Source organism: Protopterus annectens, chromosome 8.part0, assembly GCF_019279795.1.
Source record: "Protopterus annectens isolate FY-2018-M chromosome 8.part0, PAN1.0, whole genome shotgun sequence".
In the NCBI taxonomy this organism is placed as follows: Eukaryota; Metazoa; Chordata; order Ceratodontiformes; family Protopteridae; genus Protopterus; species Protopterus annectens.
Genome location: NC_056741.1, coordinates 818,271,245 through 818,285,527, shown reverse-complemented (window position 1 = coordinate 818,285,527; position 14,283 = coordinate 818,271,245). Strand labels below are relative to the sequence as shown.

The following is a 14,283-nucleotide window of genomic DNA, read 5'->3' as shown; positions in this document are numbered from 1 at the left end:
GACACAAAGCACTAATTTCACAGACAGGGTGCTGGCAAACTTGGCTTAGATACTCGGCTGTGGTCTCAGTTCTATAGCTCTGCCAGTGGTGAGTCTTATTGGAGACCTTTCGGGAGACAAATAGAGAAATACATAACCTGGACTAAATGTGCTCCCTGTGTGCTCTTAAGAGAAATTGTGCTTGATGCAGAGAGCTGCATCTGAAAATACTGGTGTATCCATTTTTGTTCCAAGTGAACGTCCCTCTCCAGTGCCAGTGGTGAAGATTCAGGCTCCTTGATGACTGGCCCAGAGTGGGGACATCACAGAGACATTAAGCCTTAACTGTTAACAAAACTGAATTATGTTTTTTGTAGTAGATCATCACACTTTGTTATCCAACAGATAATACCTAAAGCCGGAATAAATGTTGATGCTGAATTTTACTTGTTTATCAAACTTTATACACCTACACACAGAGGTACATGTACACACATAGGCACACAAACTCATACGTGTGTGTATGTGTGCACAGGTACAAGATTGCATGTGTGCACACATATACACACAGAAACAGTCACAGACACAGACACAGACACACACACACATGTTCATACATATGCAGGTATGCATGCATGCATACTAACACACACACACACACACACACACACACACACACACACACACACACACACACACACACACACACACACACACACACACACACTCATGCACAGATACACAGTAGTGATTCATACACTGCATGAAACATAGAGATTTGTGATGTGGTCTCCAATTCATCCATCCACAATCTTTTTTTGTCATTTTTGCAGATGGGGTCAGGTGTCACTTCAGCAGTAACAATCACCTAGAGCCAAGGTTCACACTGCTGGGTGGCCAGCTCTGCCATGGCTTTTCCTCCATACCACTCTCACACCTGTTGTGGTCAATTTAGAGTATCCAATCTACCTGCCACATGTTTTTGGAATGTGTGAGATAATCAGAGAAAACCCACGTGAACAGAGGGAGTACATGCAGACTTTGTATAGAAAGCACCCCAGCTAAGAATCAAACCAGAGAACCTCTTGCTGTGAGGTGACAATGCTATCTACTGCACCTATGTGGTCTACAATCATAAACGCATTATTATTTGTTTGAGACGTGGATGCCAAAAAATTCACATTGAGAGCAAAGCTGAAGAGGTGAAGCTTGGCATCCATGTTGAGAATACATAATAAGGCTTATCAGTAAGACCAAGACATAATTCTTTGTAGTGCATGGAGATTTACCTGTTCAATAGTTGTAGAAAAAAAGTGTCGTATCACAAAGTGTTTTACATGCTTTCAAAGCCTCTGAATGATGTTAAAACAGTGCTGCCAAACAAACAGCAGGTGGAAACAAACTGCTTTTGTGAAGAAGAAATGGCTTTAAAACCTGGTGCACTCTGTTTTGCCACACATTTTGTGAGTAAGTGTAGCAGAATGATGTATTTAAGAGTTTTTAAACCTGTTTTACTTTCTGCTATTATCATTTGCTGGCTTGTGCTGTTTGTTGTTACTCTTAGTGTGAGATCTGATCTTAACAGCTCTTAGGGATGCTTAACAAAAGTTTGTTAAGCACCATTCTGACATCAAAATGATGCTTCACAAGCTCATCATTTTCCCATTTTTGAATGTAATAATGACATTTCATGCAGTACAACGATATTAAGTGCACCAAAGCTGCTCAGCCCTTTAATATCAAGTAAAGGTAGTCCTCAATACTGAATAACCCGAAGGCCATATTTAAAGTACTGAAACACCTCGTAGAAGACAACCTCCATTCCTGTTCTCCTACTACCCATCAGCAAAGAATTTTTCTTAAAGACAACTAGTAATTTTGACTTCTGTATTATCCTGTGCTCAATAGTATTGTATGTGTTTATACTCCCTGAAAAAAGTCCTTGGATTAGTGGGGCCCACCCAGTCAACAAAACACAGTATCAAAAGTATTGATTAAGCACATGACAAGCAAGTAAAGTGTTCTAATATAACAGAGAAAATGGTAGATGAAGTCTGAAACAAATCTTTTCATAGCTCTTTTAATTTACTACATTATTATACCATGTTCACAGTCAATTTCTCAAATATTTTTTTTCTCTTTCTGCAGACAGAAGAACCAGTCTTCCTCTCCCACCACCACCAGCAGCATCAGAGTTCAATGGTAAATGTATTTTGTTCACTTTGTAGAAAGTTAAAAGCAAATACCAACACCATCTTCAGATCAGTGCTATAATTAACCTCTTTTCATGACACATAATTACCTTGCTTTCTTTAAAGTCATTTTTCGGTTAAAAAAGACAGTGATTAATCAGGCCAGCATTCTAAAGTTCAGACTGAAAATGATTTGATTGTGGGTCTATATTACAACCTCAAAACTTCAGTTCTCTGAACAGCAAAACGTCGACACATAAACAGCGAAATACGAAAAGTACAAACGGCCCCTTCCTCAAATTTTTTCACAGGGAAAAACTTTGCTTGGCTGGCCAACAGCAAAACAAACTTTCAAACCCTAATCAAGTGGGGGACTTCAGCTCCCACATCCCCCGATGTGGGGGGCTGTGCCCCGCCCCCCCCAACTAAATATACCAACTCCAAGATGGCTCTACATTGGAGAAAAGGGCAAATTCCCAATAATGGCCAAGCAAATGTTTTCCCTGTGAAGCGGAAGTGGCCGTTCGTATTTTTTGTATTTCGTTGTTTAAGTGTCGACGTTTTGCTGTTCTGAGAACTGAAGTTTCGAAGTAGTAATATAGACCCTTTCATTGTTACATATTTATGCTTTTGATGATCAGGTAAGAGCTGTTAGGAGCAACTATTTATTTTATTTTCAGAGGCTGTACAAGAGCACAGGGATTAAGTGACACTCACAGTCACAAACATGCAAGTGGAATGTTCAGGAACTGGACTGAATTTTTCAGGGTGCATTTCTTTCCTACTTCTTTACTCTCTCCTCTAAAACGTGCTGGTTAGTTCAGTAAATAAGAACTACTTTAGTTAACCGATTTGCAGATGTATGAGTTTTGAAATAAGGTACAAACATCCAAAACATGGATTGCAATCTAAGTTGTAGCACATTAAACTTCAACTCTGGTTATGTAAGATTGGGTATGGCAGCAGATCCAATACAGTGTTATATCAAGTACAGCACGTTGGTTTACTAATAGTTAGACAATGGCCAAGTGCTCATCTTGTAGCACTTGGCTAAAATGCATATTCATTAAATAGAAGCACTGTGTGTGGTCCAGGATTGACATCTTTTTTTGAAGTACAGCAGTCTTGAAGCTGAGTATATTAACTGCCTGTATCCAGGAGCCTTGCCACCTACAAGAGGGAAGGAGGTGCTCCCCCAAAGAAAAACACCCACATCTAAAAGTGAGTCAACAACTTTACTTTTGATTGGCTCACTTTTGAGAAGTTGGATGCTTTCAAACAGGTCCAGTATTTTTACAATATTCTACAACATCATTGTTTTAATTTAATTAGAAAAGAATCCCTCCCCCCAAAAAAAATCTTTATTACTGGACCTTGGGAGATAATTCAAGGTCATCCTCTATGTTCCTTAGTCATGACCTACTACTTGAAAATGTCTCCAAATTCAAATGTCATGATCACTGGTTTCGAGCTCTCCACAAGCACAAGCTTGAGTGACAAGAGAAAAATCAACTCACTTCCTAAAGCTGTCTTATTCCAGAATATTAAAAAAGTTAGAAGCTTTGCACATAAATATTATATAACACTTTTGTTTTTGTTGAAAGTGGCCAGTCAAACTTAGGGACATTACATAAATCTGAATCTTTTAATTACAAAAAACAAACTTTTATTCATGAAGCCAAATATGCAGTAGAAAAAGACATCTGTGTCCTTCATGCTGAGTAAAATCTCACTAACTGTGTCTCTGCATCTTGCAAGATAAGGCCAGTTCACAGACCAGCCATAACAAAATCTGTAACTTTAACTTTGTATCCCTTTAAGAGAATTTCATTCAGCAGTATGGAAAAAGGTAGTGCACTGTTTGCTTGTGCCAGGGGCATAGAGAAATAAAACCCTGACTACACCCCAAGCAACCTGTGTTTGACAAGATCAGTTGCTTGATAGTACAGACAGGGAGGATTGGTATGCTCATCCTGGTATGGAGGAACAGTGGTGCCCACCTGACTTGCTGCGCTGCTCTGATGACAGGACATTGGCTGATGCAAGTGATCCAGTGCTGTGAAGACATGGCCATAGCCACCCAAGTCAGTGATGGCTGCCCCTGTTGACAAAGATGATGGAACACATAGGCATACATTTTGGAGTATAGGAGGCTCTTATGGTGACAGTGGTGCTAATGTCATCACCAGGGATAGGGTTAGACCACAGAAATAGAAAAAGCTCTCATTTTCAGGATGCAGCCAATAGTGCAAAGCACTCTTGTGGCTGCCTGGAAAATGCCTCCCTCCAGCAGTATATGTCTTAGTGGGCAGTGAGCATGGGGTGCAAAACTGGCACAAAAAAGTGCACTGGTTATCCGTTATGGAGAATGTATCTGATTTATTCTATATTGTTCTCATATTCCTCTTTCTCAACTACTGACCATCACCATCTCTCACTTTCTATTTTCCCTATCCACTACATTCCAGCTTTGAAGATGCCATAATACTCTCTATGCCCAAAGTCAGCCATCCAGTTCCTGAAACATCTTTCTTATGCCTTACCTGTTAGGTGTGGGACAAGACTCCTGTGGAAGTTTAAACTGCAGTAATATGTTCCATATGTATGTCCTTAATGAATGATGCACTAAAGAGAATAACTAAATGTGAAACTATCTAATCACAACCATATTGCAGTGCATGGAGCACCACAAATATGATGAAATTCAAAAAGGTGCTTAACAAACTTTTGTTAAGTACCCTACCTGCTGTTAAACTCTAGTCTTGCACTAGAACATAAACATCACTGAAACCCATGCAATGCTTAACAAGGTCAAGCAAACACCAGGCAGAGTGTACATCTCTCTCTCTCTCTCTCTTAAGATTCTAGTTGCCAAGTGTCTAACAGCACTAAGTGTTCATGATTTTCAAAGCTTTAAAACACTCTGGGATCTTACATTTTTTTCTCTTTAAGAAGTAATACATCTAAGCAGTTGAACCTCCATGCATTACAAAGAATTATGACTGGGTTTCCACATTAATGTCAGTATCCACCTCTCACTCTTTGGTTCACTCTACTTCTGAGATGAATTTCTTGACATTCACATTTCAAATTCATAACAATCTGATTATGATCGAAAACTTGATCCTAATCCTCTGAGTGATGTGGTATTTATTGTTTTGTGTAGGTGATAAAAGTGTGTTGTATTACTGTTAGTCTAATGTAAAATGTATCAGGACCACTATATACCTTAGTACTATGTTAAGTTATGCCATGTTGTAAATTTATACAGCATTACTTGTCACTTTATGCATCCTGCTTCATGTAATTCTGTACTACACTGCTGGCCACCTTAAGTAGTATACTTATTGTAAATAGGGTCATAGATTAGATTCATACTAGGCTAATGGCCCTTAGGAGCCATTTTAAGCCTAGCCAATTACCCCATGTAAGAATCAAACCCTGCACCTTGTATCTGTAGGATAAACACCTTACCCATTATACCAACCTCCCCACCCCATACAAGTTCTTTCTATGCCATCCAGCTCAGGTTTTGTCTGAAAAGAATTTAGAGTGTCTACCCATTTATTAAGTTGACAGTTTAGTAAAACAAAGTAAAAATAAATTAACCACAAAAGAGCGTGAATAAGGTAAGACCGTAGATGTTTTTCAAATATACTTTTGTTTTAAAGCTTCTGGGTTGAGAATTTTGAAAGAACCACGTAAAGCTACTGAGCACAGATTTTTTTTTAATTACTGAGCACAGTAACTTGAGAAATAAATACCAGTCGGAGAAAGAAAGGTATAACAAAGAGAAGAGTTTTGTACTAAGTGAAAAGTTCAGGAAGTAGAGGCAAGTATGAACATGAACTGAAGTTATAGCTGCAGAGAACTATGACAAAAGAGTTTCACAAGATAAATGTACATTTTCATCATGTCACATGTTCTTGTCCATAGTGTTCTATTGGGGGAGTTGACAAGAATGTGCACATGAAAAACATGAATAAAGAGTGTAACTTATGCAGTAGGTTTAATGCATGGGTGCAGCACTTCTGAAAGAGAAGTAGTTGCATAAAAAAGCACTGCACAGCAGCTGAAGTATCTTGTGTACTTAATGTTTTATGATAAACTAATACAAAAAGGCAAATAGCTGCAAGACCAGCTTGTTTGTAAGAACCATGTATGATTAAGGAGCAGTAGATTTTAGCTAAAACAGTGGAAAAGGACATTGTGAAGCAGCATGCATGCTTATCAAAATGGCAGACTAGGTAGTTGTATTTCTAAAGTGTTAGTAAAAGTGTCTAAAAGTGATTAATGCTTAACAGAATCACTTTCAGGAACATGTTAGTACAAAACCCCCCCGGATTCTCAAAAGCTTGCACGGCTTGCAAGATCGGTGCAGGAGCCCAAGTAGGCAATATGTCTTCTGTGCGATCCAGGAACAGCCTGTAGGGGTGTGCATGAGCTCTCCTGCACTAATCTTGCAGGGACGAAGCCCTTGTATGCAAATCACCCCATTTGCTGGAGAAATCCATGCAAATGAGGTGAATTTGTGATCCAGGAAGCTTGCAACCATCCGTGCAGGACTAGTGCAATCAGTAGAAATGTACTCTGTTAGTAACGCGGTACATATCTGCAAAATCCAAAATGGAGCTATGACAGCCCCAAATAAAGGCTGCATATCATGTAGTAAGCATGCCAATGGCCAAGTATAAAGCCAATGGCATTGCAAACAGTACAAAAATTAAACAAATCAACTTTTAATTCCTATTAGCTGATCCCGGCTGTTCAAGCGTAGGGCAGTGGCGCGCAAACAAGATTGGGGGGAAAATAACATAAAGAACATAAATTAAGCATTCTAACTAAAATCAGTATTCTACCATGCAAGTCAATGTCAGGCAGAAGACAACATGACCAGTGAGTAGTGGTTGCTAAGGGGGGAGGCTCAGTGTGAGACATGTAACTATGCATTAGCAGGCAAGCCTATGCAAATGAGGGGAAGGATAGTGAATCCCAGTTTTCCCCAGGATGTGAGGCAGGTCCCAACAATGTAAGAGTATGAATAGCTGGGTGCAAGCCTAGGAGATTGGTGACATCATAGGGGGTGTGTCAGGCATACTGTAAGCAGATTGGAGCTCTGTGGCTCAGAGTTGCTCCTAGCTAAGCACAGCTAGGCTAGGGGTGTGTCTAAACCTGCCTAGCAGTCTTTACAAAGCCTAAGCGGGTGTGCGCGGTGCACATCAGGTCATACAGAAAGAAAAAAGAGGTTAAAATGAGAAATAGCAGCAGCGTGCACATATGAGCAATCTGTTTGTGCGGCGCGCACACGGGCTTAAACAGGAAGCCAATGGGAAGGGAAAACAACAGTAGAAAGGTAATCAAGAAGAACTAGCTTAGCTGGCAGGTGAAATGTATCAGAATCAGCCAATTACACAGGCAGCAGACCAGCCCAGCCCAGAACACTACTATAAACTAAGCAAACACCTTCCCCTCTGTTTTTTCCCACACTCTACACCACTAGTGTATAGAAGCTGGGAAATTTTAACTAACAAACCTACAAAATGAGAAGGGCTGCAGCAGGCAACATAGAACAACATGTGCAAGAGGCTGAGGGTGGTGAGGATGTGAATGCTGCTGAAAAATCCACAATGAGGAGACGGAGAAGAGTGTACAGACCCAGAGTAACCTACCAGGGGCTACATGAGCTGGAGATAGTGGAGCGCTACATGGCGGACAGAGACCTCCTACAGCAATTTGTTGAGCTGTGCTGGCCACACCTGTCACACCACACTGACCGAGGGAAATTTAACCACAGAAGCCTTTACACCCCTTAGGCCCTGAGAAATAGTTCTGGGGTCCGCCCTAGGACTCTTAAACAAATATTTATGAGCTTCAGGCACCTATATAATACCTATCAGCTTTAACAGGAGCAGGAGGCAAAGAGTCAGGGTTCAGAATCATCCACATCAGAATCAGAATAAGTAGGATACTCCTGCATATCTTCCACAGAGATTCTGAAGCTCTCTGAACACTGTTCAAAAACTATCAACTCCCGTTCCTCCACCTCCTTATCACAAGGGTAGGGGAACCCCTACCCATAATCAAATGTAATCTGCCATTTTAATAATTTTATGTCTTTTAGAACATCCCATCCCAGTGGATACCAAGATATGTGTAGGCCTAGGTATACTAGCCATAGGTACCTCCCAAAGCACAACTGGGGATATCATGGGGATCTCACAGGCATCAACATCCAGAGTATTCCACCAGTTCCTAGGTGCCATGTCAGCACATGCCAGTGAGCACGTATATTTCGTCAACACCCATGAGGTGTTGACCAACAATATGCGTCTCTTCCACCAAATAGCAGAATACCCTGGGGTAGTGGTTGCTGTAGACTGCATGCACATATGCATCAAAGCACCACCCGGTGAGCAGGGTAGGGCCTACATCAACCACAGGGCCATCCTCTCCATAAACTGCCAGGTCGTATGTGATGCCCAGGGCGTTATACTGAATGTGTGTGCAGGCTGCCCTGGAAGCTATGACTACTCCCACATATGGTATCTGATGCAGCTGTACCAGAGATTTGCCAATGGGGACATCCCCTATGGCCACCTAGTGAGGGATGCTGGGTACACACTGGAGCCGTGGCTGATGACACCCATCAGAAATGCACACACACCTGAACAACAACACCATAATGAGGCACACGCACATGCCAGACATATAATAGAGTGTGTGTTTGGGATGCTTAGGTCACAGTTCCAGTGTCTGGACACATCCAGTGGAGCCTTGCAGTATTCACCAGCTACATGTACCCAAATTGTTATGGTATGTGCTATGCTACACAATATGATCCTGCGGAAACAGCTGCAGCAGGAACAGCATGGGGCAGGGCCACACAGCCCCTCACCAATGCCAAGGCCTGCACAGGCACAGAGTGACCTGGAGGAGGAACAACCTGAGCCTGCCCCAGTAGGCAGAAGGAGGCGTGCCCGGTATGCCCTGGCCTTGGCAAAGAGGCAACGCATAGCACATGCACTGACACAGTAGGGACCCAGGGAATGACACCTCTTTCTAACTTGCACATACAGTAAAAGGGATGCCAAACATGACACTACCTGTGCTCAACCATGTATATGGAGTGTATTATGTGCATCCGAAATAGGCAGCCCACCAGCACCATCTGCAAGCCTGGCACGCCCACAAGGTAAGTCAATCAACCTACCAATTGCCATATGGAGTAGAATGTGTCATTACCTGTAGCTATGGTATGGATGTTAGCATGCAAGGGATATGGGAGGCTGGATGTTACAGCAGGAGACAGTAGGCACCCATAGTGGCACCATGACATCTGTAACTCATACTGGAGTCACCATAGTAGCCAGTACTACACAGGGTGACAAAATCCACTGCAGGAAATGTGCTGAGCGACATGTGTGCCCATATGACATACACATGCCAGTCAGGACGGTTCACATATCCAACAACAGTGCCAGGCAGCAGGACAGGTGTAGACAAACCCAAACAGAGCCTGTGCCATGGCCCCAGAATGATGGCTATGGTTAACCTCCCCCCCAGGCCTACACAGACAGACCACAGGAGGGCAGGCAGTGGGATGTCAGTTCTGAAGGGTACGAAGTCAGACATTAATATGTAGATCAACCAAAGCCATGATCTGTAGTACACTGGTATGCCTCTAGCCAGCATGATAGGTAATACTACAGACTGAAATGGAGTACCCAACATACCAGTACAGTCCCAGCAAATATGTACAAGTGTCAGGTGTGCCCCACATCCTATGTAGACATATAGTAACAGTCAGGTGTGCCCCCCCCAATCATGTGTAGAAATGTAGAAATAGTCAAGTGTGCCCTCCCCCCAACCTACATAGAAATATAATAACAGTCAGGTGTGCCCCTCCCAATCCTGTGTAGAGCTGTAGAAACAGTCAGGTGTGCCCACCCACTATGCAGAAATGTAGTAACGGTCAATGCCAAATGATGGATGGATACCCTGCAGAGACAGCATGCTACCTGCCGGTGTACAACACAAAGCACTGCAGTACAAACTACCCAGACCTGACCCACACATGCAATACAGACGGCCATACTGGGCATGCTCATACACTTAGAGAAATGAAGGCAATGTAAGGCAACAACATACTGAAAGGTCATACTTAGAGAAATGAAGGCAATGTAAGACAACAACATACTGAAAGGTCATACTGGGCATGCTCACACACTTAAACACATGACGGCCATGTCTGCAAACACCAGTGGACCAGACATATCTGGCAGTTGCAGTTGTTAGTGCAGTCACGTATCAGTATGCACCACTCAAGCCTTGTACACACAGTGGATAGGAATACAGACATATATGTAAGGACAACACACTATAATAAGCCAAAGGTAGACGGACATAGATGTGTGGAAGAGGGTGACTGTGACAAGGAGCCATCCAGGCCTGTCCCACCCAGCACACAGCCAAAGGGCCCCAAACACATGAGGTGCAGATGTCACTCACTGCAGATACTAGCCACCAGTATCTGTCAGCATTACAGATTATGTGGTGCACATGCCAGCTGTGCAACATGACTGTACAAGGAAGTAGTCATCTAGAAACTGTATACTCATACCTGTGAAATATGACCCTGTGTGTGTGTGTCTGTATGTGGCGTGTCAACCCCTACATGAATGGGTAATGGCCCAGGCACACACACTGCCCTCCCCATAGCCCTACTATGAGAAGCCCGCTTAGGTCATCCAATGTGAAATACACCTTTGGGAGAGTTGTAGCCTAGAAATCTCCGTGGTACATCCCATACCTGCATACTGCTGTAGTGTGATAAACTAGTTAGGCAGGAGTTATATCCCCAGACATGGCAACTGTGTGTGAGTGTGCATGTTTGTGTGTGAGTGTGTGTGTGTGTGTGTGTGTGTGTGTGTGTGTGTGTGTGTGTGTGTGTGTGTGTGTGTGTGTGTGTGTGTGTCTGTCTGTCTGTGTAGAGAGCAATGCTTTTTAGGCTAGCCACACTCCCCACAATCCAAATGCTCAACCTTTGCAAGGCAGCTGATGTCATCCACCTAGTAATACACCTCTGGGAAGCTGTATCCCAGTAATCTTCATCGCGCATCTTGTAAGTGTGTACCACTGTAGTGTGATAAACTAGTTAGGTAGGAGTTCTATCCCCAGACATGGCAACTGTGTGTGTGTGTCTGTCTGTCTGTCTGCGTAGAGAGCAATGCTTTTTAGGCTAGCCACACTCCCCACAATCCAAATGCTCAACCTTTGCAAGGTAGCTGATGTCATCCACCTAGTAATACACCTCTGGGAACCTATAGCCCAGTAATCTCCGTAGCGCGTCCTGTAAGTGCATACTGCTGTAGTGTGATAAACTAGTTAGGTAAGAGTTCTATCCCCAGACATGGCAACTGTGTTTGTGTGTGTGTCTGTCTGTATTGAGAGCAATGCTTTTTAGGCGAGCCACACTCCCTGGAAAGCTGTAGCCCAATAATCTCTGTAGCAAGTCCTGTAAGTGCGTACCACTGCAGTGTAATAAACTAGTTAGGTAGGAGTTCTATCCCCACATATGGTAACTGTGTGTGAGTGTGTTTGTGTATGTGTCTGTGTAGAAAGCAATGTTTTTAGGCTAGCCACACTCCGTGATCCTGCAGCAAATGCCACCAGTAGTTGATCAGACTTTCATAGAGATTTGGTCCTGTTTAAGTAGAATCTTAGTTGTCTGTGTACGTCCAAGGAATGCAGAATCCGCTCTCCCTTGTTCTGCAGATTTGGGTAAAAAGTTGGCAGGTGAATAGTTTGGTTAAGAGCCACACTGGATACCACCTTAGACATAAAGGAAGGATTGGTCCTGAGGGACACCCTGTCCAGATGAAATGTAATAAAAGGCTCCACAGCCATGAGAGCCTGTAGTTCTGAAACCCTTCTTGCTGAAGTGATTGCCAGAAGGAAAGCTGTTTTCCAAGATAAAAACTTTATATCCACAGTAGCTGCTGGTTCAAAAGGAGGCAGGGTGAGCTTTTCCAGCACAAAATTGAGGTCCCATGCAGGAGTCGGTGATCTTCTGGGAGGCCTTAAATTTTTGGCCCCTCTAAGATACTGTTTTAGCAGTGGATGAGAAAACATGGGAGGCTCTGTGTTGTAATGAGCCGAGATGGCAGAGGCATGGATTTTTACTGAAGAAAAAGATAGGCCCTTGTCAAGCATCTCAGTCAAGTATTGTAAAATCTGAGGAATATTTGGCTTTGCTGTGTCCGTTCCTTGTGCTTGGTTCCAAGCACAGAATCTCTTCCATTTATCAGCATAAGATTTTCTAGTACTAGGCCTTCTGGCTTCCAAAATAACATCCATCACATATTTACTGAGAGGTGTTGATTGAATAATTACATGATCAGCCATGCTGCCAGGTTCAGAGTTTGAAGCTGATTGTGCAGAATTTGATTGCTCTGCTGAGACAGTAGATGAGGTATATGAGGCAAGTACCAAAAAGGGAGTTGAGATATATTCCTTAGAATTGGGTACCAGTGCTGGCGAGGCCAGTCCGGGGCAATTAGGATCATTTTTGTTTTTTCCTGTCTAACCTTTAGTAAGACCTTGGGGAGAAGAGGCAGAGGAGGAAAGTCGTAGACTGATAGGTTTTTCCAACTGAAGGATAGGGCATCTACTTTCCATGCTTGTCTGTGATAAGTCCTTGTGCAGTATTTGTCCAGTTGATAATTTCAGGGAGAGGCAAATAGATATATGTCTGGACTCCTCCATTTCTCTGTTATCATGCTGAAGACTTGTGGGTCCAGTTTCAACTCTTGAGGGTCCATAAGATTTCTGCTTAGATCGTCTGCCAGAGTATTTTGTTTTCCTGGCAGGAACTGAGCTTGAAGATGTACTTGGTAAGTCAGGGCTGTGTCCCACAAAGCCATGGCTAGTCTGCAACGGGAGTAGGAATGTGTACCCCCACTGCTTGTTTATGTACCACATAACCGTGGTGTTGTCCATCTTTATCAATAGTTGTCCTGGGTGAAGTAAATCCTTGAAGGCTGTCAGGGCATTCTGAACAGTTAGCATCTCCTTCTGGTTGATATGCAGATGCATTTGTTTTCGGCTCCATATGCCCTGAATGCATCTCCCTGCCAGGTGGGCTCCCCAAGCATAGTCTGATGCGTCTGTAGTTAGGGTTTGGGTGGCAGGGGTAGAGTGAAAGACCGTCCCATGTTCTGGTAACATGTCTCTGCCCACCAAAGAAACTCCTGTTGTAGGCAGGGAATGAGAGGGATCATTGTTTCCAGACTGTGACAATGTTGACTCCATAAACTTTTTAGATACCACTGTAGTTTCCTCATATGCAGTCTTGCATATGGAATTAGTAGAATGCAGGATGCCATGAACCCCAAAGCCTGCAGAATTTGTCTTGCAGATAACTGGGTTTTTGTTGCCATCTGTTTGAAGTAAATAGTTGCCTTTGTTTGTCTGGCATAAGGTAAGCCATCTGGGCAGTTGTATTCAAGCTTGCACCCAGGAATGTAATTTTTTGAGAGGGTACCAGTTGTGATTTCTTTTCATTTATTGTGCACCCTAGGCATGTTAGAAGCCTTTTTACAAACACCAGATGTTGAAGAAGAATGTCCTTGTTTTCTGCTTGAATGAGACAGTTGTCCAAGTAAGGATAGATTTGTATGCTTCTTTGTCTGCAAAATGGAATTACTGGTGCCAGGCACTTTGTAAAGACCCTGGGCACAGTAGATAAGCCAAAGGGCAGTGCAGAGAATTGGTAATGCATAAAACCTGCCTTGAAACGGAGGTATCTTCTGCATGATTCCCTTATTGGGATATGCAGGTATGCTTCTTTTAAGTCTAGAGTCACTAACCAAGTGTTCTTGCCCAGCATGGGCAGAAGCTGTTGTAAAGTCAGCATTTTGAATTTTGAGATGTCCAAGAATGTGTTCAAAATCGATAAATCCAGTATTGGACGCCAGGCATTGTCTTTTCTGGGTACCAGGAACAGTCTTGAATAAAACCCTTGCCCTTTTTCCTGTTCTGGTACTGGTTGAATAGCCCGCATATACATGAGGGACGTAACTTGTTTCTGTGCCTCTTCCCACTGATTTTGTAG

General features: G+C 42.9%; 1 protein-coding gene and 1 long non-coding RNA gene across 2 annotated transcripts in view; one reads left to right on the top strand and one right to left on the bottom strand.

Moving 5' to 3' along the window:
- Nucleotides 1-14,283, top strand: part of WAS (WASP actin nucleation promoting factor) — a 749,592-nt gene that overhangs the window by 481,140 nt on the left and 254,169 nt on the right. The window contains exon 6 of the mRNA XM_044080287.1: nt 2,128-2,181. Within this exon, the coding sequence (XP_043936222.1) occupies nt 2,128-2,181 (54 nt within the window). The remainder of the gene's footprint in view (nt 1-2,127; nt 2,182-14,283) is intronic.
- Nucleotides 1-14,283, bottom strand: part of LOC122809072 — a 514,410-nt gene that overhangs the window by 332,982 nt on the left and 167,145 nt on the right. The window lies entirely within an intron of this gene.